This window comes from Cavia porcellus, unplaced genomic scaffold (genome assembly GCF_034190915.1).
Source record: "Cavia porcellus strain 051 isolate PalLab524CR breed Dunkin Hartley unplaced genomic scaffold, mCavPor4.1 scaffold_20, whole genome shotgun sequence".
Lineage (NCBI taxonomy): Eukaryota > Metazoa > Chordata > Mammalia > Rodentia > Caviidae > Cavia > Cavia porcellus.
Genome location: NW_026947503.1, coordinates 1,554,361 through 1,582,217, shown reverse-complemented (window position 1 = coordinate 1,582,217; position 27,857 = coordinate 1,554,361). Strand labels below are relative to the sequence as shown.

At 39.4% G+C, this 27,857-nt stretch overlaps 1 protein-coding gene across 6 annotated transcripts in view; it reads left to right on the top strand.

Annotated features, from left to right (window-relative positions):
- Window positions 1-27,857, top strand: part of Atp9b (ATPase phospholipid transporting 9B (putative)) — a 351,973-nt gene that overhangs the window by 320,970 nt on the left and 3,146 nt on the right. For 4 of the 6 annotated variants that reach the window (XM_063231400.1, XM_063231403.1, XM_063231402.1 and 1 more), the window contains 9 exons: window positions 975-1,074; window positions 3,256-3,347; window positions 5,923-6,067; window positions 6,330-6,394; window positions 7,495-7,650; window positions 7,863-7,927; window positions 14,481-14,589; window positions 25,113-25,170; window positions 25,861-26,064. In XM_063231400.1, the coding sequence (XP_063087470.1) occupies window positions 975-1,074; window positions 3,256-3,347; window positions 5,923-6,067; window positions 6,330-6,394; window positions 7,495-7,650; window positions 7,863-7,927; window positions 14,481-14,589; window positions 25,113-25,170; window positions 25,861-26,064 (994 nt within the window). The remainder of the gene's footprint in view (window positions 1-974; window positions 1,075-3,255; window positions 3,348-5,922; window positions 6,068-6,329; window positions 6,395-7,494; window positions 7,651-7,862; window positions 7,928-14,480; window positions 14,590-25,112; window positions 25,171-25,860; window positions 26,065-27,857) is intronic. The other 2 variants (XM_003463321.5, XM_003463322.5) reach the window with 1 other exon arrangement.

Here is a 27,857-nt window from a genome sequence, read left to right as displayed (position 1 = left end):
TTATTTTATATATGTCATATATGTGCATGATTTTTGACTTACTGTGGGCCATTTGAACTTGAGTCACTTTTTGCATGAGAAGCCAGAAAATTAAAATAAAGGGTATTATGTTTCTCCTAGCTGTGTGTGCTGCCTTGTTGAGTCTATGTGAATGGAAGCAATGTAAATGTTGCCCTCTAGCATCCATAGGGGTCTGCATTAGAGTTAGTCATGTGCCTCCAGATCTTAGTTGCTGCATCTAAGCATCACGTTGGTCTTACTTGTTTTACCTAAACAAGTCAGTACAGGCACAAGAGAATTTACCTTTTTAAGCTAAGTTTACCTTTTGCACATACTTCTTTGAGTGAAGTACACTCTCAGTGTTTACAACCATCACCACCATCTGTGTCTACACTTTGCGTCTTCCCACCCTGAAACTCTGTCCTCTTCTCCAGCCCCTGGTGACCCCGTTGCACTTTCTGGCTCTGTAAGTTTATTTGACTTTCCAGGTATCTCGGACAAGTGAGTTTCTAGCTGACTTCACTTAGCATAGTGTCCTCACCTTTCATCTATACTGCATTAGAATTTCCTTCCTTACTGGGTGTGGTGACACATGTCTGTAATCTCAGCAATTTAGTGGGCTGAGGTGAGGATTACACGCTCTACACCAGCCTAGGCAATTTATTGATAGCAAAAGCCTGTATCTAAATTTTAAAAATAAATAAATAAAATTAAAAAGTAGCTCACTGTGAAGGCTTCTGGATTCAGTTCCCAATCCCAACCAAAAAATATGTATATATTTTCCTTCCTTTTTAAGGCTGAATAGTATGCCGTTATGTGGATGGCTACATTTTTTGATTCATTTATCTGTCCATGAACACTTGGGTAGCTTCACTTAATATTGAGTGTACAAATGTCTGTTCAAAAATGGACACATTTAAGAATTGAAAGTAGAGTTGTATTGCTGAAATTCACCAGTTTAAATTGTTTTATAGATATGGATGCTAACAGGTGATAAACTTGAGACAGCTACTTGCATTGCCAAAAGTTCACATTTGGTTTCTCGGACACAAGACATTCATATTTTCAGACCAGTAAGTATGTTTCTAAGTCACTTTGAGTTTTTAAATGCCTTATTAACTATTAAAATCTATTGGTTTGTGAAAATGTATATATTATATGTTTCTTACTCAGTTTGTAAATACATGTTAAAACACATGTTGAAATGTGATCAAAAGTCACTTTTTGATAAATTTTAAATTTTTGTCGGTTTTTTTAAAGTTTTGTCGGTTTTATTCTTTACGGTTTTGTTCAATTGTATTACAACTAATGATATAGGCAATTCTATTAGAAATAGCGGGAGGCATTAGGGTAACCATTGTTGATCACCTTGTATTATGTTTTTATATTATCTATTATGTCCACCCTTTTGACTTGACCGATTCTGTTCTGTTATGTCACATTTGGTTTTACTCTCTTCCAAAAAAGCAACAAGAACCGTGGGAGCAATGAAACCCAAAATGTGTAATAGTCACTGTACAAAAGTGAGGAAAAGAAAGTGCTCTAAACTATATAACTGCATGTATATTTAAAAGTATAAGATAGAAAATGATATCACAGAGTTTTATTGGATCATTGAACAGAACTGTTTGCAGTATCATTGGTGGAATGTCCACTCTACAAGCTTTAATTTTGTGACTTGAACAATTATTTCTAAGATGGCAATATGTAATCCATTAACTAGTGATTTCCTACTGCGCATTTTTTTATTCTGTAAATCTGTATAACTTGTACCCCTTCACTGTTTTTTTTCTTTCTTTTCTTTTCTCCTTAAATAAAAATTAAAAAAAAAATATTAAAAAAAAAAAAGATAAATTTTAAATTTAAAAGCATTTTACTGTTGTACTGTATTATTTATTACTGTTTTTTACATGGGTATACTGTAATAGTTTTTTATTCAATTTAAAAAAGTGTATATTGGTTTAACGTACATTTTTGTATTAGTTTCACAATTACATGTAGTCCAGAGGCTTTCTAAAAGTCTAAATACTAAGTGGAAATATGTTTTTAATCTACCATTTCTAGATTAAATGCTCTTCCTTAATTATCTGTAAGAAAATTAACACAAATAACCTAAAGTTATATTGTTAGTGCATATATTAGTTATAACTAAAGTTAATTGAAATAAAAAAATAAAAGTTCCTTGGATCTTAATTGATGGTGATGAGCAGACATCTGTATGTGTAGCTGTCTGAATGCAGTGTCTGCACCTATAGGAATGGTTGTTTGAGTGTCATTTGCATGTAAATGTATTTTGTTTTGAAGCATCAGAATCACAAATTAGGCCCTGCAGACTACTATTTGCAATTAAATTATTAATGTTTCTGATAAAACTTCCGATCAATTTTTGTTGACTTTTCAGCATTATAGCACCACAAATTAAATTTTTCACAATAAAACCTACCTATTTAAAGATGAGTCTGAGATTAATTTATGAAACTTTTATTTCTCTCATGTATTTCTTTTATGACTCATAAAATCACTACAAAAGAATGTCAGAAACAGTATGTTTTCATTCTAAAATTAATGATATTTCAAGATTATGACCTTAATTTTACTCACTTAGATTGCTTAATCCTTTAGATGCTAAAGCAAAATTAAATGAGATAAATGTAAACCTGTGCCAAAGACAAATAGAAGCAATTTTATAAAACTATTTTGCATCAGTCTCTGTATTATGAAAAAACAGCTTTAAATAAAACCCTGATTTTAGATAAATCTGTCACTTACCTGATGTGCGATAATGAATAATTCGACTTCCTTGGACCCTGGCGTTCTGATTTATGAAATGAATTCCCCAAAGTACTACTTACCATACCCACCTGCCATATCTGTCATGTTAGTAAATTATTATCTCATGACAAGTACTAGAAAATTCTCAATCCTAGGGAAGTATTTATAATGGCAATAACTCTCCCACATTGTATAAATGTGATTACTAGTGTGTGGTTTCCCTTTCATGTGAATTTCAAGAGTGTGGTGCTCTCATTGCCTCCTGTAAATTTCCTGCTTTCTTTTGTCACAAATCAGAAAACTAGTCACCTTTGTACTGCAGGAGAAATCTGAAAGGACCTTGCTATAGGATTTCATATGTACCTTGGGTTCTAAATACTGTATTTGAACTGTTCTACTGTAGTTCCTCAAATAATGTTTTCCTGGTCTGTCCATCTAATTTAGAAGGCATTTTAATTTGTGATGCTTTTTGTCCTCTAATGGAGGTAACAAGTCGGGGAGAGGCCCATTTGGAGCTGAATGCATTTAGAAGAAAGCATGATTGTGCACTGGTCATATCTGGGGACTCCCTAGAGGTAAGGCTAGTCACCAATCTACCATGTATTCATCTGTCTCCTGAAATAAGACTGATTGCTAACCAAGTGTGTGTCTCTCCATGTCAGAGGACCAGGGCTTCTTAAGTGAAGCTTGTTCATCGAGCAATCCTGCCTGTCTCTGCTGTGTTGGGTACTTTCTTCTGACATGGCAGTGGTACATAACTGCAGAGCAGTCAGGCCTAAGGGTGTATCCTGGCCAGGTCTGAATAATCCTGTCCCTTCCTGGTCAGAGGCTGATTGGTGTCAGCTGACCCAGAGTGATCTTAAGCCCCTGCTCATTGTTTCCAAATCTATCCTCCTTGCAGCCCTGGCTGTAGAGCCCACAGCTCTTGTTCCAAGTTTATCCAAACTGTGTTTGTTTCCAAGTATACATGGGGCACACAAGAACTGCCTGGTAGAGAGGAAAAAATGGTTCCCTTTAATCAGATCCTGTCCTTCTTTTAACCCCAAGGCACCTCAAACTGCAAGATCCTAAACAGGACCATGGGAAATAAGGAAGGCCTTAATTCTGACTGTTGTCTAGTCCTAGTCCCTGGCAGGAAGGTTCAGGTAGTTTCATTCCTTATTTTTATGCATGGTTCTGGTACTAGACTAGGTGGCTGTCTACACAAAGATTTTTATGGGGCTCTCAGTTTCGTCATCTCAGGCCTGTGTGCCTCTTGCTTCCTCAGAGCAGAGCATCTTTCAGCCTGTACTGCGTCGCATCGTGTCTGTTGGGCAGCAGCCATCATTCCCCCCACTCACCTGGAGCAGAGAGGAGTACTTGCTCCTTAGCCATCACTGTGTTGGAGAATACGTGGGGCTCTGTAGGATCAGTCTCTCCATAGCGCTCCAGGAAATGGCCCTCTAGGCTCTTTCCCAGATAAGGGCATTTTCTCGTCTCCTCCTTATTCACTGGTATTATTTGCATTTAGTTCGTATCTTTTTTAGAGTTTGACAGTTACGCAGTTTAAGTTGCCAGACTAACCTACTATGGCTCCCCATTTTCTTCCCTCAGTACACACTGACACTGCTTTAGGCCTCATATTTTGGCATTTGTTGTCACATCTGCAAATAATAGTGTTTTTGAGCTATATTTTGTTTCTTTTAAATTTTGTTGACTTTTTTGTTTTGGTACCAGAAATCAAACTCATGACCTCATGCTTGCCTGGCAGGTGCTGTGCCACTGAGCTATATTCTTGACCCTGTCTGTTGTAAATTTTTAACAGTGTCTGTTTAGTTCCTGCCACACAAGATGAGGACTCCATTGTCTGTCCTTGTTATTGTCTTCCCAATATATTTAAATCCTGACTTTTCATTGAATTAGTGTTTAGAGACAGAGACAGACAGCATTTGAACGTATCTTCTGATACGTTCCAAAAAAACATTGGCCATCTGGCCAGGAATGTAGCTCAGTGGCACACAGCACCTACCTGGAAAATGCAGGGTCATGAGTTTTGATTCCTAGTACCAAATAACTGAATAAATAAATTTCTTTAAAAACAAGATTGAGGTGACTAACAAAAGATTCATGTACCATTTGAAAATAAAAATCTTGTAAATGAGAAAGAAAAGCAAAGGGAAAATAAGGGAAGGAAATTAAAATAGTCATATTGCGTGAGAATGAGCTCTGGGAAGCCCCAGAGGGGCTGTGTGTGGTTTTGGGCTTCCTTGCTCCCTGAGAGTACAGTAGTGGAATACCCTGTTCAAACAGTCTTCCGGAAGCACTTGAGAACCAGCAACAGTTACCACCTCTCTGATCCTATGGACAGGAAATTTCACACCTCCCCTTGGAAAACACATGCTGTGTATCATAGGAGGAGAAATCACCACTTTCCTATTACTGCTGATACCTTGTACCATATGGTCTGAGGACTTGGATTTCCAGTGCCTGTCCCTCATGCTTGGGGATGATTGCAGTTACTGGCAGAATGAGCAGACTCCATGCCCTTTGGCCAGTGTTTTGGAATTTTAGTTTTCTAAAGAAGAGAATCAGTAATTAGTGCTGGCTCCTTAACAAGGACCGTGTGTATTTAAAAATCTCATATCAAAACAAGTCTTTATAGGCTACTTGCTAGGAAGAAGAGGCAGAAAGTGTCTTTAAGAACAGTCTCAGAGGAAGGCTTCTTGGAGTGGCCTAAACCTATCTCAGAAGACATACATTTTCTCATTCACATCAGGCATGCTACTCCACTCAGCCTGGCCTGTGGTCACTACTCTGGGACTAGCCTCTGTCCTAGACACTCTCCCCTGTCATACACTGCACTTGGCAGAATCCTCCAGTTCTGAAACCGAAGTCCTCTTTCACCAGGGACCTTTATGTGCTGGTCTTTCCGTGCCTTGCCCCACTTCCTTCTGCAGGGCTGTGAGCCTTTTATGTCCCCTAGCTCCCAGGACAAGGTAAGTCATAAGCTATATAGAGTGTGGTCACAGGGGAGACCCAACAAGTGAAAGCACCCCACTCATACTTCAGATAAGCCACTGGCTTTTCCCACCGTTCTACCCAGTCTCTGCTACTGGAACCTAGAATGGCATGGGTGGTGCATGTGGCTGCACGTGTTGCTCTGTCTTTCAGGTCTGTCTGAAGTACTATGAGCACGAGTTTGTGGAACTGGCCTGCCAGTGCCCGGCAGTGGTGTGCTGCCGCTGCTCACCCACACAGAAGGCCCACATTGTGATGCTGCTGAGACAGCACACAGGGAAGCGCACCTGTGCCATTGGTAAGGCTCCCCGCCCTGCCCTCACCCCAGGGTGGGTCAGCAGCCACACCCAGAGCCAGTTGGAGAGCGGGAGTGCCATGTCCTGTTAGCAGTGAAACTTTAAGAGTGATCAGTTTCTTGACATGATAGGCAGAAGTATTCCATCTCTAAAACTAGATTACTTTTTATTTGTATTACTGGGAATGTTTTAAATAATCCCTAATGAAGGAGGAGGTAATGGATATGTGTTTTATTTAATTTCTCATGTTTTTGTGCTCCTGAGGTGATGGAGGAAATGATGTGAGCATGATTCAGGCAGCAGACTGTGGAATTGGAATTGAAGGAAAGGTAGGTTTGTCCTTTTGTGTCATATCTTCAACACATAGTGCACATTTGGTCAGCACATAGTCAGTAAATAGTCACCCTGTAGTAAGCACATACTTGGTCAGCACTTCACACTTGGTCAGCACACATTCAGTCAGCATACTTGCCATATATTTGGTGGATACTCCAGCATATATTTGGTGGATCTGTATGTAACAGCCTGGTCTGGCCACATAATTGGATGAGAGATAAATAGATCAGTATCTCTCCCTTCTGTTTGTCACTCTGTAACTGGATGCCCATCTATGAAATGCAAGCTAACACCAAGAATATTAGTTCCATAGCCCCTTCGTGTCTCCTTTGTTCTTAGAGAGGCCTGAGGAACCAGTTCTCTTAAGTTGCCTGTGCTTAGGTTGTGCTGGAGTGTCCCAGATCCCTCATACCTTTCTTGGTCTTCCATATTTGTCAGCTTCTCTTTTCTCTTTGTCAGGTGTTCCTTCTGCATAGCTGTTTCTGTCTCCTGGCCAATCAAACCATAGTTGGAGTTATCTGTGTGTCAACCCTAATTGTTCTCCTTACCGTCACCTAAATCATAGTCACGTAAATAAGGCCTGTAAAATTAATTTAACTCCAGTTTGGCTGGGCTTTTGGCTGCTCTATTTTGTAGTGCTTTATAGCAACTTTGTTAAATGGGAAATAGACTTTAAAAAAAAAAAGAAAAAAAACTGAGATTTGAAGGAGTGTCTTGAAGAGACCCAAGATCACAAGGTTGGGGGAGGGTGTTCCCTATGGCTAGTGCCATGCTCCACCTTTTTTCTGAATTTCTGTGCTACCACTAAACTGCTAAAGTTGAATTCTTCTCTGATACTTGGGAGCAAGCTCTTTTTGATCTCTACATGCAGGTGCCTTTGAGCAGATGTGCAAGCACTAGTGTGGGCTTTTGTAAGGGCCCCTCAGTCATGCCGCAGTGTCATTATGGGACATGCCATATAAAGCTTTCTAAGCCACACAGAAAACGCTACAGGCTCCTTTTAATTTAGGCCAAGTTCTAAAATTCAGTTCTTGGAGTAAGTAGTTCATCATGTACAGTGTTTTGCAGAGGTGTCTTTGTGTTTCTGCTTCAGGAGGGAAAGCAGGCCTCCCTGGCAGCGGACTTCTCCATCACACAGTTCAGACACATCGGCAGGCTACTCATGGTGCATGGACGGAACAGTTATAAGAGGTCTGCAGCTCTTGGCCAGTTTGTCATGCACCGGGGTCTCATTATCTCCACAATGCAGGTATTTAAGACTGTTGTGCCTGGGGAACCATCAAAGGATGATGATTTAGAAAAGCAGGCAGTGTCATGGGAGACTTGCCACTTGGCTTCATTGAATGTCATTATATTTTTACTAGACATAATAATAAGACCCTCTGGAGAAGCTGCAGGCAAATGATGTAAATGTGACTAATGGGGGATGTGTTTTTAATTTATGATGTTATGTCTTTTTAGGCTGTGTTTTCCTCAGTCTTCTATTTTGCATCTGTCCCCCTGTACCAGGGATTCCTCATGGTGGGGTAAGTGCAGTTCAGTGTTCATAGTGTAAAGGCATCACAGAGGGAGAATTTGTATCATTGTTGTTGTTTTGTTTTGTTTTGTTTTGTTTGTACCTGGGATTGAACTCACAACTTTGCACTTGCCAGGAAGGTGCTTATAATACTGAACTAAATCCGAGGCAGAAGGAGAATTTTTATTTTGAAAAATGTATGTAGAATATTGAGTAATACTCTCAGTAACTCTGTACAGACTGTGCTGTGAAGTTTTTCGTTACATTTTGTTGTTGTGTCAGGGACTGAGTTGGATCTGAGATTTGTAATGGGGCTCTGTACATAACAAGTGGGGCAGAGCCGAGAGGCTGGCACCTGTAGTCATCATCACCAGAGCGGGGGGTAGTGAGCAGGCACCAGTGCTCCTCCAGTTTGCTCTCTCGCTGTGGGAACAGGACTTCATCACGATCAGCCGTCAGCCAGTAAACACAAAGGAGGAAGGTGCCAGGATGTCTCCTTCAGTTTGGTGACATGTGACCTATTCCAAAAGAGTTGCTAGATTCTGTAACTGGCAGCAGTGAGACCTCACATTCAAAGCCAGTCAAATGTGTTGGACAAGTACACCAAAAGAATGGCATGGGATTTATAATTAAAGCTAAGATAATGTAGCTTACCAATCTATGAAACAGTAATTTCCTCTGAAATGTTAATAAATTGCAGTTTCGCCTTTCCTCATCCTCTGCGGTTATGCCTAGAGATACTGATGCATCTGTTAGTGTGTGGCCAGGCCTCTGCTAGTCCCCTCCTGCAGCCTGAAAATCTTGTCACTCGTCTCAGCCAGAGCTCCATCCTGAATAGAGAAAAGAGAAAACTGTAATCACAACCACTAACTTTGATGCTGCTGCCGCTGTTGTGAGCACTCATTCATCTTCATTTCATCCCGTTCCATTCTGCATGTGAGAAGAGTAAGAAGGACCCAGAAGGTTTGGCCACATGCTCATAATTTATGGCCCAGCCTGGAAGTAAAACCGGTTGGCATAACTTGCTGCCTTTGTGCTTGCTCATACCAACACCTCTCTCCCTAGCATCGTCTCCCCATCAGCCAGTGAAGCAGAGACACACAGGGTCTGTCACCTGTGGGCTTTGTAAGTGCATCCTAAATGCCATTTTGTCTGACAGGCACCTGAATCCCCAGAAGTCCTAATGCAGTTGGTATGATGCAAAGAAGGAGCAGTTTGTGCATGTGCTAAGTTGTGAAAGGTGAGGTCCCTGAGTCTTCTGCTTCCAATGCCAGAATCAGTAGGGGATGCTTCCTCCCATTGCAGATTCCTGGCTTATCTCACCTAATCTCCCAGATTGGAAACAAACGTCTCAGGCCATTCCTCTGTGGTCTCTCTGCACAGCACAAAGGGCCTCCTTTAGGGATCCATGTGATTAGTTAGTTGGACCCAGTCATATAATCCAGGGTAACCTCCCATCTTAGTGTCCTTAGTTTAGCACATGAAGTGTCACATTCACTGATGCTAAGGAAGGTAATATGGATACCTTGGGGGCTGTTAGCCTACCCATCACACTGTGATATAATTAAGAAAAAGAAGGCTTCGTGTCTCTGTCCTGGGCATGCACACTGCCTCCCCCAGCCAACCAGCTGTGGCTGTGGAAAATGTGCTTGACCTGCTAAGCTTCTGTTTCCTCATCTGACTGGAAGTTATAATATGGAACCCCAAATTATGGTGCGTGAAAGGCTACATCAAGCCCTTGACACAGAGGTCAACAAATCATAAGTAATTAAAAAATAAAAAAGACTACATACCACTTTATCATATGATGTAGTTGGCAGTCCTGTCCAAAATAAAATCACAAAATATCTGTAAGTGTTTATAAGAGTTTTATTTGTAATAACATGTAACCAAAAATAGAATAGCCAAGATGTGTTTCAGTGAATGAATGAGTGGCTACACAATCATCATTCATCTGCACCACAGTGTGCTCCTCAGCCACAACCAGGCAGGCACTGTCTACGCAGGCATAGCCTGGGTGATCTCCAGGGTGTAAGTGACAAAGCCGGTCCTCAAAGGTTAAGTACTGTCCCAGACTGACAAAGATAACAGAGACAAAGAGGCTGGGCGTGTTGGGGTGAAGAAGGAGCTAGATAGGAGTAGGGGCATGCTGTAAGGGGCAACAGGTGAGGTACATCAGTAGTGTGAGCCAGCATCTTGCTAGTGAGACTGTCCTCTGGCTTTGCAGAATGCTGTAGGGGAAACCAGGGTGAATAGTGCCAGGGATCTGTGTGTTAACACAATTACATGTGAGTCTGTAATTATCTCAACATGAAAAGTTCAGTAAGTGGGCCGGGGATTTAGCTCAGCAGCATAAGCGCCTGCCTTGCAAGTGTGTGGCTGTGAGTTTGATACCTGGTACCACAAAAAAAGAAAAAGAAAAAAAAAGTTCAATAAGAAAGTTTTTTTGTTTTTGTTTTTTGTTATCAGGTAATGAACTCATGACCTTGCACTTGCCAGGCAGGTGCTTATGCTGCTGAGCTAAATCCCTGGCCCGGAAGGTTTTATTTTTGAAAGGAGTCAACTCCCATAAGCATTTGTGTGTTAAAGAATATGCTACTGTTTACTGGTGGCATCAAAATCCAAGCCAGAAGAATGTCCTGATCTGGCCTACTGGACAGCTGAGTTCCCTGGCACAACAAGCCAGGATATCAGTGCCATCCATGCCAGCTCCAGGGACAGACATCCAGGGCTGACCCTGCCCCCCTCTGTGTACTCTGGAGACAGCCTAGTCTTGTCAGTGGCAGGACATCCACACCAGCAACTGAGTAAAGACAGTGAAGAGTCACCAATATGTATGGTCCCCTCGGTCCATGAGGATTGCTTTCTACATATCCGAAACATTTTTCAACTGGAGTTAGCTTCCTGAATGACTGGATTTGCACCGTCAGGCCCTACAAGTTCATTCCAGAACACCACCCTGGTGGAAGTCTTACGATCTTACTACTGCCTGCTAAACATGAGGCTGTGAGTTAATGACAGAAGAGGACAAAATACGTCAGATGGATAAAGTCCATAAAATTGAGTAAGATCCAGGAAGTAGGATGCTCAAATGGCATGGCGTTTGTTTCCCTCTTGAGTCTAAGATGATCTAGGGTCTCAGGGAGTTGAGAGTCTCTTTGTGGAGATATATACCAACAGACTGTAAATGCAATAGAAGAATTTAAAAACAATGCAGTGAGAGGATTTAGAAAGGCATCTCAGGTAATCAGGCTTGGAATGGATAGGTTAGGAGTAACTTCATGGGGAAGCCTTCTGACTTGAAAATTTATGGAGGAATAGAGGTCATTGAGTTTAAAAAGAGGTAGAGAGGCATAGGCATCATGGTACATGCCTGTAATCTTTGCACTAGAGAGGCTGAGAAAGGATTATAAGTTCCAAGGCTAGCCTGGACTATGCAGGGAGACCTGGTCTCAAAACAAAAGGCAAGAGGTACAGAGGTATGGGGGACAGGGGCTGGTTACAATTTAAGCAAGAACACTCATGTGAGAAAGCCAGTTGTGTGGAATGACAAAGCACAGTGAGGTATATAGATAGAGTCAGTGGGGTCATGAAAAGCCTCTCTCTTCCTTGCTGAGGAACATAGATTTTAGCCAATAATCCAGCAAGAAAGGTAATATTTGTCAGGCATTCTTCCATACACTTCAAAATAAATTGAAATATTTAACTTGATTGAAAATATATATAACTTGAGTTACCTTAATGCTTAAACGTTATTGATTGGCTTGAAGGAGTACAGGACCTACGGATTTGTAGCAGAGGAACCATGCTGTACTGATTGGAAGAAGGGGTGCAGGGTAGAGAAAGGCAATGCTGTGTTTGCTGTAAGTTGGGAATTCGAGGGTAAGGAAGCAGGGCCAAGGGGGAGTTCCAGTGTAGAAGTTGTCGCTCCTTCTTACTGCTCCTCCTCTCCAGGCTCATCCATAGCACCTCCACTGTGGATGACTGCAGAGGGCCTGGTGCCCTGATAGTTCTCATGTCTTCCCCAGGCTTCTGCTCATTGTCCCAGCCTGCAGTCACCTTCCATGAACCCCTTCTGTCACTCAGCTTTCCTCATGCCATCTTGATGTATCATCCTAGTGAACAGGTCAGGCTACTTCAGTCACAGAGATGTTTATTTTCTAATTGGCTCTGGGTACAGATTTGTTCCAGTTACTAGAAGTTACCACATCTGTCCTTTCTCACTCTGTTTCTGGAGTTTATCTCACACCCTCTACCTTCTTTGCTGTGATTTTCTCCATTATTTTCCTCACTATTTGAGTACTCAGATTCACTGCTGTCCAGCAGACACTTGCTTACCTGGCTAGTATGGACATAGTTACTCTTTTTGGTGATTTCCCTAAATCCGCGTGATTCTGTACCATAGACACTTTCCTAGTAATTCTACTTTTGAAGAGTTGTCCTGAGTAAATACATGCACTGAAAATTCTAAGCAAGGATATTTATCGCTGTATTTTTAATACCAGTGAACAGTCAAAAATGAGCAAGTCATACACAATGGGAAAAGAGTATGAATGTCAAATTTAAAAACAGAAGCAACGTACCAAAATCTTAACAGTTGTTATATCTGGACATCTCTGGGATTATGTCTGGATATACCTACAGTTTCAGTGATTTTCTTTTTCTTTTTTTTTTTTTCACCTATTCTACTTTTTTTTTATAATGATATAATCACACAGAAGGTATCAAAATGGAGATTTCCATCCCTCTAGACTGAGCATTGTATTTTTCTCTCTAATGGTATGTGCACTCAGGGATCATTTATAGCCCGAGGCAGTGTCCAGAAACTTCCCCAGGCTCACGAAGTTCCCTCAGTAGTATATGATATGTGCTTTCTTTCTTGACTATGGCAGTGCACTTCAATCTTCTGCCTAAATAAAAACCCTACAGCTTTTCTCACATTTGTTACACAGAGTGATGCTTAAGTAGAGCTCATGCCTGAAAAAACTGAATTAACTCACTCTATAGAAAACAGAATTACTTTAACATTCTTTGTTTTAAATAGAACTTTTATTAATGCTAGTCTGATGTAGGTAGTAAACATTTCCAAAACCCAAGGGCTGAAGTTTCTTTTACTTCACAGTTTTTTTTTTTCCTACTTTGAAAATAGTAACACACTAAATAACTGGACATTAGCTTAAAAACTGGACTTTCCCATGATTTTCAAATTCAGACACTTGTTAGGCGGTTTTAGGGAAGGAAGGGAGTTGAATATTTCCTGGTGTAGAGTTTCTGTTTGTGAAACGTGGGTCCTGAGTGACCCAGATGGGAGTATTCTCACAGTTTGTGACTGAATTTGGGTTATGTGGCACCCAGAAATTTGGTGTGTCTCACATTTTGACTCAGCCGCATGCACATCTTTGTTTCTGTTGACAAGTCTTAAGAACCTGAGACCTGAAATAGCAGTTAGTGGTTTCTATACAGTGGTCCACCTAAAACTGTCCATGATTAAAGGAATTGAACAGACTGAAATTGTGTCAAGTTCCAGCCATTCTAGCCAAGGTTCATATCTCCATATGGATCATGTCAAAGAAGATCAAGCACTATATCATGTTGAGACTGGCTGTACGTGTTTTGGATACCTTCTGAATTTTCACCTCCCATTTAGTGAAAAACACTTACTCAGGACACCAGGTATACTTATTTCTAATGTGCTTTCCCCTGGTGAAAGGGATTATAATTGTTATTTTTAGTAGCAAGTCTGTTCATAAATAAGTGGCTTCATCCTTTAGGAAAACATATATGCCCCCTGGGCAATGTGTTCACTCATTTATGGTATGACATTTGCACAGATGTGTGTAGAGCCTGTCTCACAACCTCTATCTTCTTTCGTGTGTCTTTCCCCAATGTTTTTCTCACTACTTGAGTACTCAAAACAATTCACTGCTATCCAGTGAACACTTGCTTACTGACGAGAATGGACAGTAACACTGTATCATATCACTAACTGTACTTGCATGTTCTTATTTTATGTCCCTAGGATCTAGCCTACTACAGTCCTTTTGCTGACTCTTTGTCATCCTTTACTCCATTTATAGTACTTAGAGAAATTTCATTTCACTGCTATGTGATTGTAGGAGTTTCTTATGGGACAGTAAAAAGAATTAAGATATGTTTACATACATATGCAAACTCCCCATAGTGAATGTAATCATTATATTACTACAAATATATTTTTAAAAGTTTTTTTAAATTTTTTTTTAAAGAAGAAGTATGCAAAAAAAAAAAAAAAGAAGGAGTATGCTGTTGTTGCTGGGAAGGAGAATAGTTCCCTGTCATACATAAGGCCGTGGATTTGATTCCCAACACTGCCTCCCCAACAAAAAGAAAAAGAAAAAAAAGAATCTGCTACTATGCTGTGGGATGAATGCCTGGTTTTATTACATGGTATCAACCTGAGGTTTTTTTTGGATTTTTTATGGGATTTATTTTTGAAACTAACGTATCTTTAATTCCATAGATACGTTCATAATTGTGCCATATACATCTGTTAAACTGACTTAATGTTGTTCTTGGTTTCCAAGGTATGCAACTATCTACACCATGTTCCCAGTGTTCTCTCTAGTGTTGGACCAAGACGTGAAGCCAGAGATGGCGATTCTGTATCCGGAGCTGTACAAGGACCTCACCAAGGTACGGCTGCAGGACAGATTTCTGCTCAGTGATAGCACACATCCTGCCAAGGGACAAGGAGAAAAGATACATTTTAAACATTGATTGAATAATTATTTGTTGTCTTTCAGACCTTTTTTATTTCTCCTAAGTAATTTTGATATTTTCCTTTTGAGTTAAATTCCAAAGGGGTAACCATCCCAGAGAAAAAAATTCTTCCAAGTATCTACAATAGAGGTTTCTTATTGTTCATAAAATGAGAATTTGACTTTTATGAATGTAGTTGACATATGTGCAAGTTTCTCAAATGGCTGAGCAGCACTCATATTCATGTCTGTATGAAGTATGCTCACTTGGTATTGTATGCTCACCTAGTTGGCTTTGTTGCTTCACCAGAGGGCTAGCTTTCTGTTCATCTGCTATAAAATGTAGCATTCCGAAAACTACAAATACATGGGGTCATTAACTAGGCATTTTCTGTTCATTCCTAATCTTCTCTCTAGTTGGTGGGTTCAGAATTACGTCTGAAAAGTGATTGTGTCTCTGCGCTTTGGGCTTGTATACTGTTCAGTGATACTAGAACAGGTCCACCCAGAAAACTCTTACTAACCTGCCACTGTGGAAATAAACCAGTCATTTGGCTTAGAACTGTGCTGTATTAAGAGTAAAATATTCCTAAAGGAGGTTTTGAGTTTGTGTTTCCATATAAAATTATATTTTATAGCACAGCAAATAGAAGCACAAATAGGAAGTAGAGAGAAAGATCTTTCTCAAATAGGAAGGGGACCAAGAGACGGAGGGAAGGGTGGGAAAGGAGATAAAAAGGAGGTTAAAAAAAAAACAAATGAAGATGTGGTGCATGCATACATCAACCCTACATAAGGAATATAAACATTATGACTGCAAGCATGTATTAAAACTGCATCCTTCCAAGTACAAATTATAGGAACTTTGGAGTTTTCCACGTAGTTAGCTTTTTCTCAACCAACTCTGAGAACAAATTCTAACCCTCAATTAAATTTAGGTTTATAGTTGATAACTGGAAATTACTAATTCAGATGTTTAAGGCTGTATCAGTGTGATATAGAAAAAAAAGAATTAGATTAGCTGTCTTCAAGAGACTAGATTCTAGTCCAGCTCACTGCTAACAAACAGAGTGTGGTCCATCTGACCACTAATAGACTAGACTCTAGCCCAAGTACAGTAGCCACTAACAAATTATACTCTATTGCAGCTAACTATTAATAGATCAAACTCTAGCCCTGTTAACCATAACATAATAGACTAGTCCAGTGAATCATTAGATAAGACTAGACTCTAGCCCAGTTGATCATTAACTAAGCACAGTTTTTACCAGGGAACATTGGAAAGAACTAGAACATATGAAGATTTAGATTGTACCCACAAGCACGTTCCTTTATGCATATATGAGAGTCAGAAATAAAAGATGTCTGTAGGATTACAAGTGTCTGACAAAGTAGCTTATTATCTCTAGCTGTACCCATGGAGCCAGTAGCTGGCAACATTTAAACATGAAGAATGTCTCTGACTAAATTGCGTATCAGAGAGGGTCTAAGTTTCCATTTTTGAACAAGAATTCAGGCATTCGTTCTCTCTTTATTCCTTTTCTTTATGATCCATAAAGTTTTTATCTATGTAGTATGTAATTCTTTTTTAAATGTAGTATATTTCAAATCCTTCAAAATCAAGTATCATGAAAATGCCCCACTCTGAGTTATTTTTTCTTATTAAAGCTAAAGAAGTATTTTTGAAGCTTTTATTCCTTCTGAACCCCTGGCCAAGCATCTGTACAGCCACTCTGTCCCGCATGTTCTTCTCTGTACGCAGCAAGATCGGAGGCTGGCCATGCTAAACTAGGCCTTGCTAACATCAGGTACCTTGTGCCCGTCTACAGGAGATGTCATGTCAGGGCATGGTCCCTGCTCTTAGAAAGCCTGCATTTTGTCAGAAAAAGAAAACTTCTAAGTTCTTGATAAATTAAGTGATAACATAGGACAACAGCATGAAATTAAGTCATAGATTATAAGTAATACTCCACTGATAATTTATTCAGAAATTTCTGATGATTCATCTAGAGTTATAGTAAATTTATAACCTGCCTTTGGATGTATCAAAGCAAGCAAGAAGATACATCCCCTTGTATCACCAAGAATTATTATACATCTTAATAAAATATCCTGGGTTTTTAACATTATCTATTAATTATTTTAGTCTAAGAGTATAAGCAGTGCAAGCGTTAGTGTTCTAATGAAATTAGCCCCTGCTAAATGTAAACATTGTTTTGTTGCTTTGTCTCTTTTGCCTAAATCCTACCTGCTCATTAGTGTCTGTTGCCAGACATGGTTTAGGCCATGGGGACACATAGACCTGGTATCTGTCTGATAAGTAAATAAAATGTTTGATGAATGAATCAACTAAACAGAGAAGTAACATCTCCTTTTTTGAAAACCATATAGTTTGTGTTTCTTACCCAAAAAAAATCATGTATTTTCAACAATAATATGTTGATACTTCTCTTTTGAAGCCCAGATTCTACTTTGAATTGTTAAACTCTACTTATGATAAGTTCTGTCACTTTGATTTTCTAGCTGTTCCTGAAAATCAGACAGTTGATGTGCTTGTACCTTTCCTGACCTACACAGGCCTGCACTCATTCTGGGTGTATGACTCGTTAAGAAGCCTATCAGATCTGAGATCTGGGGAGCAAACCAGTGCTATAGCCTGTGCTCAGCTTAACCAGTTGGTGTCCCTGAGATATCTCTGACTGGGGCTGAATTTAGTTAGCAATATACAGTTTTGTATCATTAGCTAACTGCAGAGACTAGTCTATATTTGGACCAATTGCATATACATCAAGGAGGTAACAACATGCAATTCTTCATAAGAATCCCGAGATTGTTATACATCATACTATTGAGACTACTCCTTTTCTTTTCTGTAGCATATTCTCAAAATGATTTTATTTTTTGAAATGTTTATTTGTACTCTTATATAATTTCTAAAATATTGATGAATAAGTCAAGAAATGGAAATTAAAGCCATAGAAATTAGGAGAAAATAAAAATGTTTCTGCTTGCAGATAATTTCTGTTTGATGTAAATATCTATATCGAAAATTCTAAATAAGAGATATACTTAGAGAGAAAATGAGAACATTCAGTTGGGTGTTTTTTTCTTAAATCAAATATCCATGAATAAGTATAATTACCTGAATGTTCTGCTATGCTATGTAGTTATAATCCAACATTAGAATATTGAAATACACACATTTTTATTCTTTTTTAAAAAAGAAGGAATATACTAAAAATGAACAAAGAAGTCCAAAACTTATAAATACTTTAATAGTAATGCATAAACCGGTAGAACACCACTGTACCTCTGATAGACTGTGCAGACCCTGTGTGCTGGGACTTTGAAAGGTCACAGAATTTTAAAGATGTGAAAGAATGTTTATTATTGCAAAACTGTATGTTGTTGAATACTAGCAGGCTAATTTTAAAAGTTCGATGAAAAGGCAAGGGAAATGGATTTGGCAAAACAACCTCGAAAAAGAACAAATTTAGTAGACATTCTACTCAACTCTAAGACTTTATTATACCACAGCAATTGAGGCGATGTATGACTTACAGAGGGTAGACACAGTTCACTGAACAGACTCATACACATTACTGGTCTTATAAATGTGGAATGAAGTCAGGTGTAGAAAGGATGATATCAGCAAATGATGTTAGGACAGCTGCTTACCGCTGCGTAGCAGCAGAACCCCAGCATATTCCTCACTCCTCACATGCACAGTTATTCCAAATAGTGCACCATCCTACATGTAAATTGTAAATTTGTGGGGAAAAAATACAAAGACAAAACTTACGTGTCCTTGGGTGAGTTGGGCAAAAAGGCCTTTTGTTGTTGCTGTTAATTTTTTTTTTTTTTTTTTTTTTTTTTTGTCTTTTTTGTTTTTATCGGTACCAGGGATCGAACTCACGACTGCCTGCTTGCAAGGCAGGTGCTCATGCCGCTGAGCTAAATCCCCAGCCCCTGTTGCTGTTAATTTTGCAATACTGGGGATTGAACCCAAGACCTTCACGTTGAGTATATATGTATGTATGTGTTTATTTATTTATTTTTAGACTGGGTCTTGCTTAATTGCTAAGTTGCCCAGGCTGGGCTGGAACTTGGAATCCTTCTGCTTCAGCCTGCCAGAGTGCAGAGACTGGGCGAAGAGTTTTTAGATGTGACATAGGGTCAAAAGCATGACCTATAAAGGAAAACTATGATAAAAGGAAAGAAATTATGTTTCAGTTTGTTATTGATACATTTAAGGAAATAAAACAGTGAGCCACAGACTGAGAGAACACATTTGTAAGTTACACTTCTGACCAAGGATTTATATGCATAATGGGTATTTTTTTGTTTTTTTGTTTTTTTATTTAAGGAGAAAAAAGAAAAAAAAAAACAGAAAAAGGGTAAAAATTATACAGAATTTCAGAAAAAATAAACAATAGGAAATCACTAGTTAATAACATATTTTCATCTTAGAAGAAGTTACAAAATTAAAGCATATAGAGGGGACTTTCAAATAGTGAGACTGCAAACAGTTTTGTTCAATAATCCAACAAAACTCAGTAATATGGTTATCTATCTTATACACTTAAATATATATGCAGTTATATCTTTTAGAGAACTTTCTTTTGTACACTGACAATTACACATTTTGGGTTTTATTACTCCCACAGTTCTTATTACTTTTTTTTTTTTGAAGAAAGTAAAACCAAATGTGACATACCAGGACAGAGTCAGTCAAATCAAAAGGATGGACATAATACATAATGTAAAAACAAAATACAAGGTGATCAACAATGGTTACCATAATGTCTCTTGCTGTCTTAAAAAGGATTGCCTATATCATCAGTTATAATAAAATTGAACAAAACAGTAAGAATAAAACCAATAAAACCAAAACATTGGAGACATTAGAGGACTTCAAAAGAAGACAGTCAACCAGAATGGGCATCACAATGAATCTTATTGTCTTCATAGTTGTTGCCTATACTCTCGAACTTGGTAGTATCAAGCATAACAGAATAGAGGACAATCAGTCAAAAGATGGTGAGAGCAATACAGAGTTTCAGATCAAGTTAATAGGAAATCAAAGTGGGTTACTATAATATATCCTGCTATTTTTTATTTATTTTTCCCTTAATTAAAAAGATAAAAATGAAAAAGTGATAATAAAAAGGAGATTGGGATAAAAAAGAGGGCATAACAACAAAACAGCACAGGTCAAAACATAGCCATTTAAGCAAAATAGTGTTTCACCACAAGATAATCTCGACATAATAGTAGTTACCATAGTGTCTCTTCCCTTAAAATCTTTGGGTATAACTTCGTATACTGTAGCATCAAACATATCAAGACAATGTAAAACCGTCCAAGAGAATGACAGTATTACAGGGTATTTAGAATCAACTAGCAGAAAATGAACAATGGTTTCTGTATAATCTCCTTGTCTATAAAAGTTTTTGTTTATATTATCACATATAATAAAATCCAGTAAGATACAACACGTTAAAACCAATGGAGACAGAAGAACAAAAGCTTGATGGGACTTCAAAACAAGAGGATATTAAATCAGCACTACCTATTATGATGTCTTGTTTTCTCCAAAATGGCTGTTCCTACCATCCAACCTTCTCTGCCTCATTTCTGTTGAGCTCTTTTTCTGTCATTAGTTGTCGGTTTGCCCTCTTCATTTCACTTTCTGCTCCATTCATTGTGGTTGCTCTGCCACTATTTCTGGAATCTTGGTATTTTTCATTTTTAGAATAATCCTGCAGTATTCTCTGTAGAGTTGAATTGGTGGTTACAAATTCCCCTACTTCCTCTTTATCCTGGAAGCACCTTGTTTTTCTATCAATTTCTAGGGACAGTTGTGCAGGATATATCAATCTTGGCTGGAGGTTACATAATGTTTTTTTTTTTTTAAGCCTGGAAATTCAGCAAAGAAACAATTCAGTTTTAAAAATGAACAGTTGACACCACACCAAAGATGATACGCAATGTCAAGCATATGAACAATGCTCAGTATCATTTTTCATTAGGGAACTGCAAACTTAGACAACAGTGACATACAGCAGTATACACCATGAAGGGTCAGAATCCACACCGCTGTGTACACCTTAGGCTGGTGAGGGTGTGAACCAATAAGGAAGTCTTACTTTGTTAGTGGAGATGTAGTAATACAACCTCTTTGGAAGGCCGTTTGACTATTTCTTACAAAGTTAAATGATTGTGTGGACCCATTACTAGGTACTTACCCAACTGAAATGAAAACTTGTGATCACAAAAGTCCTGTGTGCAAATGTTTATGGCAACTTTGTCTTAATTGCCAAAAACTGGAAACAACTAAATGTTCTTAAACCAGCAAATGGATAAGCACTCCAGTGAGTGTAAGTAGCAATGAGGATGCAGATATACAGTGAAATAGTGTTCAAAAGAAACAAGAATAAAATCTGTTGATTTGCACGATGTGGATGAAAATGCATTTTTCTGTCTGGAAGTACCAGACTCCAAAGTTTGTTTGATTTCATTTACTTGAGACCTGGGAAATGCAAAACCATACAGCAAAGCAAGATCAGTGGTTGCCAGAGGTTTAGAGTAGGAGAGGTGACCAACAGGGGCTGTTGTATCTGACTGTGGTGTATTTGACTGTGTGTGTTAGAAGACCTAGGACCATGCACCACAGGGAACAGTGGAACAAGACTGTGATGGATGAATTGTCACCAAAATACACCACAGCTGGTACAATGAAAGGTGCTACAAAGAACTATGCACAGCCTGCGGCCCCTTGTGGCAAATGTGTTTCTCACAGGGGAACAACCAAGTACAAAAATGGTGGCAGGAACAGGTCTCTCGTTGTTGTAGACATACGTGCAGATACGGTCTGGATAGGAGTCAGAGCTCACAGTTTCTTAGTACATAGAAAGACAGTAATAGTTACAGATGTGTGTGAATGTGGCTTACTAGGCACGTGCACAGCCTAGTGACTAGAAGCGGGCAGCGGTGGCCTCATGGCACACCGAGGACCCCAAACTCCAGATCGAGCATATAGTTTCCTGCCCAGTCCAATCAGACTGCCAGAGAATGGGATGGTTCAGGGTCCTGACAAGGAAAATACAGGCCAAGCCTGGAGCACCTAATGATACCAGAAAGTAAGGACCTGCTGAAAACAATCAGTAAGGACGATGTTGAAGTAGCATAGCAATTACCCTGAAGTGGCCAAAATTGGATAAGATCAGAAATGGATAATCTTATTAGATTATAACCAATGAGTAAAATAAACAACATTAAGTTTGTACTAATATCAAGGTAGAAAACTTCCTTGTGAAGAATTCCAAGTACTGATGTGAAGGAGTAAAGGAACAGAGGCACCTTCCAAAGCCCTCAGGAATTGTTGTCAGCAGATTGTCTGGGAGTGCTGAACTTAGAAAGCAAGACACCTCGAAGAAAAATTAGAGTATTTGCATCAGCTGGCAGTATCTTCCCTTTACTAATTACAAAGGGAAAAACAGCTGGTTAGCAGTGGCTGCCCCCCCCCCACAGACACCACCACAGCCACACACCACACCTGCAGTGACAGGCAGAGGCACAGCACAGCCTCACATCCCAGAAGTCTCTGGAGAATCGACATGCCCTCTGCGATGCCATTCTCAACTGTTTTGTCCTTAAAACACCTCATACAAGCTCACGCTGAAGGGCATTCCACAAGTCCCTGACCTGTGTGAACAGAAAGATGAAGGATGGGTGAAGAACTGGCCTGGTGCTGGGCCCTGGGACGTGGGCTGGCCACAGCCCCAAGGCACCCAGCTGGTGGAACCAGCGCGCTACTGGGTTCATGTCCTAGTGCAGACCGTTGCTGTGTGTCTGTCTGTGTGTGGCAGCCTCTAGCAAGTGTGCTTTTTCAACTCTACTGAGGGTCTAAAGTGATCTTCAAAAAGGCTTTAAAATGGCCAAACCCAGGGCATTTCTAGGGGCTAATGAATTGTGACTGGCAAAATTGTAATTTTTAGATTTCCTGAATAGCTATCTGCTGCTGATGCTCACTGGGATTCACCCAAGGCAAGTGAGAGTCAGAATGCTTGCAATCTGATGTCTATCTGTTAAGAAATATTCTGTCAAATGATGTAGTGACCAGTTAGTTCACAGAAGCTCTTTATGTAACATTACTGTGTACATCTCAGCTCAGAAGATTTGTTATTAGTTTCTTTTCCTTTTTTTAATTGTCTGTGTGATATTTTTACTCCCCAAATTATTGTAATTATGGAAATATGAGAAAAACAACCTTATTTACTGTTCTAGGAGGAATCAGAAAGTAAATTGAGGAGATAGGGTGAGAGAACACAGTAATGAGAAAAATGGTTGCAGACACAGGATAGAGGGACCCCTAGCATTTCTGAACAGTTCGCATGTTCCTCTGCTGGTCATGCACTGACTAGGAAATGTACTCATGTGTGAACACACAGCAGCCTACATGTCAGTGCGTAGCATGCCTTAGTCTACTCATGTGTAGTGTACACATCACTAATGTGCTTTACACATGATACAGCACAAGTCTGCTTATGTATAATCATATACATATCAATATGCATGTCAATGTAATCTATAAATGTGTTATGCACAGCTGGGCTCTAATCCACTGGATATAATCATATACAGTTTACATGTTGGTGTCATCCACATCATACTACTTAATACTGTCATACTAGTGATTTTTCTAATTTTAAACTTGTGTATCTGGTTTTTTTACTTAGCATTAAAGTCTTGAGGTTACATCTATTTACCAAAAATGACTCAAATATATTCTTCCTTATAAAGAGTGATACATGATTGTATACTATGTAAATATTATGTTTTCTTTATCCATTTATCTTTTGATAGGTATATGGGCTGTTTCTAAGATTTAGCTATTATAAATCGTGCTGTTATAAATATGAATGTACATATATAATTTCAATATGATGCTTTTAACTCTTTTGGAAAGATACCTAAAAGGGACACATCTGGGTCAAATGGAACCTTTAGTTTTTGAGGTCATTTTATTCATCTTGAAGTGGATTAATCTCTTAAAATCCTTGATTTTATTTTTTACATTTTTTATTGATTTATAATTAAGGTGTACCTTCTAAAGGCTGTGATATCCAGTTGGTACGTAGTAAAGACTTAGGTTCGGTCATCTTCACAAATGAACACTGCAACAAAGGGAATATTTAAGTAGAAGTAGAATTCTGACTTTTATAATTGAACTACTTGTACAATTATAATTCATACACCTGCTCTTTGTTAGCTTCTACAGAATGACACTGGAGTTTCTGTTTAGCACATATGTCTTCCATCCAAACATTCGATCTTTAAAAGTCCTCAGCAGTCTCCAGGTGGATGCACAATTGAGATCTAGACTCATTCCCATCATGCGTCTCTGCGATGGCGTCCATTTTCCCTGACCCCCGTGATGTGTGTCTTTCCTTGGTGGCATTTTCTATCCAGTCATCACAAGATGCTCCCCTATATAGGTGAGGAAGCCGCAAAGCAGATGCAGACTTTTGGGCTCTGATCAGTTACACCACAGTGCCAGAGACTTTTAGCAGGAGCCTGAGGAAGTCTCCAGGTTTCATGGCTCCCCATCTATGTGTAAAAGTGCCCAAGACACTACACTACTAAAAATAGATACCAAAGCAACAGATGATCACAAAGATCTGCACAGAGTCCAGATTGTGATAGTGGTCTGAATTGGTCTTTCCTAATATCCATTTGTAAAGGGCCTATTAAAATAGGGGCAGTAGATCCATAACCTGGTGTCCTTCTTGGATTGAAATACCTTCAGCAGTGCAGTTAAACAAAAGCAATCTACGAGCAGGGTCTTTTGTCTCTGGCCCATCCCTCAAAACCTATGTTCAGTTTAAAGCAATGAATTATTGCACAAGAAACCTTGTGCTTACATGGCAGCTTTTCCAGAAAAGACTTAAGGGTCCAGTTGAGATAGGCTATTGCTACTGAAGAGTTGTCACATTTTTTTAATGTGAAGAAACTCAAAAGTAAATATAAAAATATTTCTTCCCAAGAAATTAAGAGGTAAAGGCAAATTTTTATTATAAAGAGAGTCTTTATCTCCTAGTTCATTTAGATGTTTGTGTATAGATGTCAACTTCTGGGTTGCTAGGAAGCAGGAGAACATATCTCTGTGGCTTAGGAATCATGTAGATCAGATGAGAGGACACACCACACCCCATCAACCTCAGGAGCTTAGTAGAGCTTGTGACACCTACAGGGGCAGCTTCTACAGGGACAGGTGTATGGAGGAGAGGGTTCATCTGAGGTGTGCCCCCTGGGAGATGAGATCAGGACAACCTGTATGCTGGGCTCGAGGACCTGGGACTTTTAGTAAGCTCCCTCCACCTCATTCCTGGGAAACATGCAAGCCAACCATGCTGTCGTGCTCTTTTAACAACCTTTTTCTTCTGTGTACCCAAGGGAAGATCATTATCCTTCAAGACCTTCCTCATCTGGGTTCTAATCAGCATTTACCAAGGTAAGACACAACCTGATTTTACTGGACCAGAGAAATATTTTTTATCTTCTCTTAGCTATATTGTTTTCACTTCCAGGTTAAATTCTAATCACTTACAACTGTATCAAAATTTTAATGTTGCCTCATATTAATCTTGTAAATTTAAAGTACAGAAATGTGGATTGATATTTGTTAAATGATGCATGTCAACTAAAAAGAACTGACCTGTTTCTAATTAAATATTGACTCAAAAAATTTTAACAAGCACTTTTTACACTGTATACTGCACAGTCTTTCCTTCTTGGAGTGATGCTACCAAGGCTCTAAGAAGTCTGAATTATATAACTGAAGTCATTAGCCACTCTATTGGTGTTCCAGGTTAAGTGATTCTTTTAAGTGTAATTGCTGCAGATGAGATAAATTATGTGAAAGGAGTCATTATTCACACCAATTGAAACGCAGATATGGCTTCTATGTGGCATTTCTAAATGACCAGGAGAGTGCCATACCTTGTTTTACCCATAAGGCCCCATTTGGCTGGTTGACTGACCACACAGAGGATGAGTGTATACCTGACCCTGTAATTTAGCTGTTATGTAGGAGTTACCTATTTCCATGGTCATTTTCCTGGCCTTCCTAGAAAGCAGTTCGGCTTCCAAGTCAGGCAGAGGAAGCTGTCCTACAGGAGACCACTCTGCCACTGTCTTGCAGGGGGCATTCTCATGTATGGAGCCCTGGTGCTCTTTGAGTCAGAGTTTGTGCACGTCGTGGCCATCTCCTTCACTGCGCTGATCCTCACTGAGCTGCTCATGGTGGCACTGACCGTCAGAACATGGCACTGGCTAATGGTCATGGCGGAGTTCCTCAGCTTAGGCTGCTATGTGGCCTCACTCGCTTTTCTAAATGAATATTTTGGTAAGTGGCTTAAAATTATGTTTTGAATCATTGTTAGTAGCTTTTAAACAACTTATGATATTGTTACTGTGTAAAACATTGTCATAAATTGTAGATCACAATAAAACCCATACTGTAAAGTTTCACAACACAAAAATTAATTTTTGTGAAAAGGTAAAATTCCTTGCAATAATTTTTAAAGTTAAAATTTTCACCATCTTGGCTCTTAAAAAGACATTTAAGTTGTATTTATATCCAGTTTGTCCTTATTGTCATGATACAATCCACTGGCTACTCTAAGGCAGACACTTCCTGAGAGAAAACCCAGATGCCCACAAGTCACACGCTCCACTCCACTCTCAGGTCACAGAATGCAGCTCCACTAGACAGCTGTTCATGGCATTAGATGTTAGGTCAGTGTCAGGATGGGGTCTCAGCTCTGTCTTTCAGTTACTTCCAGTGCTGGCTTTGTTCTCCAGCCCAGCCCAACCTGTTATGATTTGCTAGGGGTTTGGCACAGTAATTTGACATCCCTGAGCCCTGTTTCTGAGTCTGGGGCCCACAGAGTGCTAGACAGGTGTGCACTCTGTGAATTGTAATTCTCACCATCATGCCCTCTATCACTGTTCTCTACAGATTGAGAAGAAACAGGTGAGAGGAGCCCAGAATGCTCTATTTCTCCCTGGGCTGTCACTCAGCTCTTCCCCAGTGATAAGAATTCCCTAGAAATGGGCTGGAGGCCTTCCCCAACCTTCAGAACCACACCTCCTGAGTGAAATGAACCATCAAAACGAACCTGTTGTTGTTCCCTGTCTGTGACTCTACAATCCTCTGTGCCCTCCATTTCCAGGACTTTCACCACCCCCTCACTGGTCCACTCCTGCTGAGCCACTTCGTCATATAAACTCATCTCTCCTTTACCAAATCTCAGGCCTTTTCCAGCCAGAAGTTGCAAGGAATGAAAGCAGTGTCGTTAGTCAGTCAGATCCCTGGGTCATTCCCGTAATTTGTAAATGTAGCTAAGAAGACTAAATATGATTCCTTTGTAAGATTTTTAAATGAAGGCAGAGAAAAAAACTAAGATGATATTCACTCAGATGAGGATCATTTAGCATAAAGCCTCACTTGGTTCCCCGACATGGCCAAGTCTGTCTCAGGGGACAAAAGCAGAGGGTAAGATGATGGTCACTGTACGCACGGTAGAACATAACATCCCGAGAGCATCAAGCAGGTGGCTTTGTGGCATGAGCACTGAGCAAGTACTCTTTCTGGTATGAGAAGAAAAGATCCAAGATTTCAAAAAGGAGAAAAGCGGACCCGATGTGTTCTCCACACCATGTCAGTAGCAACAAGTGTTCTCGTAGGTGATTGATTTGGTGAGTCAGCCACACACTTATCCCTGCACACTGTGACTTCTGAGTGGCTAGTGTACTAAAGTTTGCAAACAGATGTGAGCACAAAGCCATTCCACACACCAGCAGTTAAACTTGCAATGAATGAGCCCAGTCGGGTTGTACCCCACCCTTATCAGACTGTTCCATACATATGTAGTGCAGAGCATATAGGCAGGAAAAATTAAAAGTCCATGTTTTATGTTAAACATTTACCAAAAACATATAGATCTTTGGATGTAAGAAAGGGCCATTTTCAAATTAGAACATCTTAGTAATTTTGCTTGAAGAATAAGCACATACTATATTTTCCTATATGATCATGATTAATGCACTTAGATATGGAGAAATGTTGGTTTGTTGGTTTATTTTTATGGCACTTCATTTTAATAGCAGGTCTCCCTCATTTGACAATATAAACAG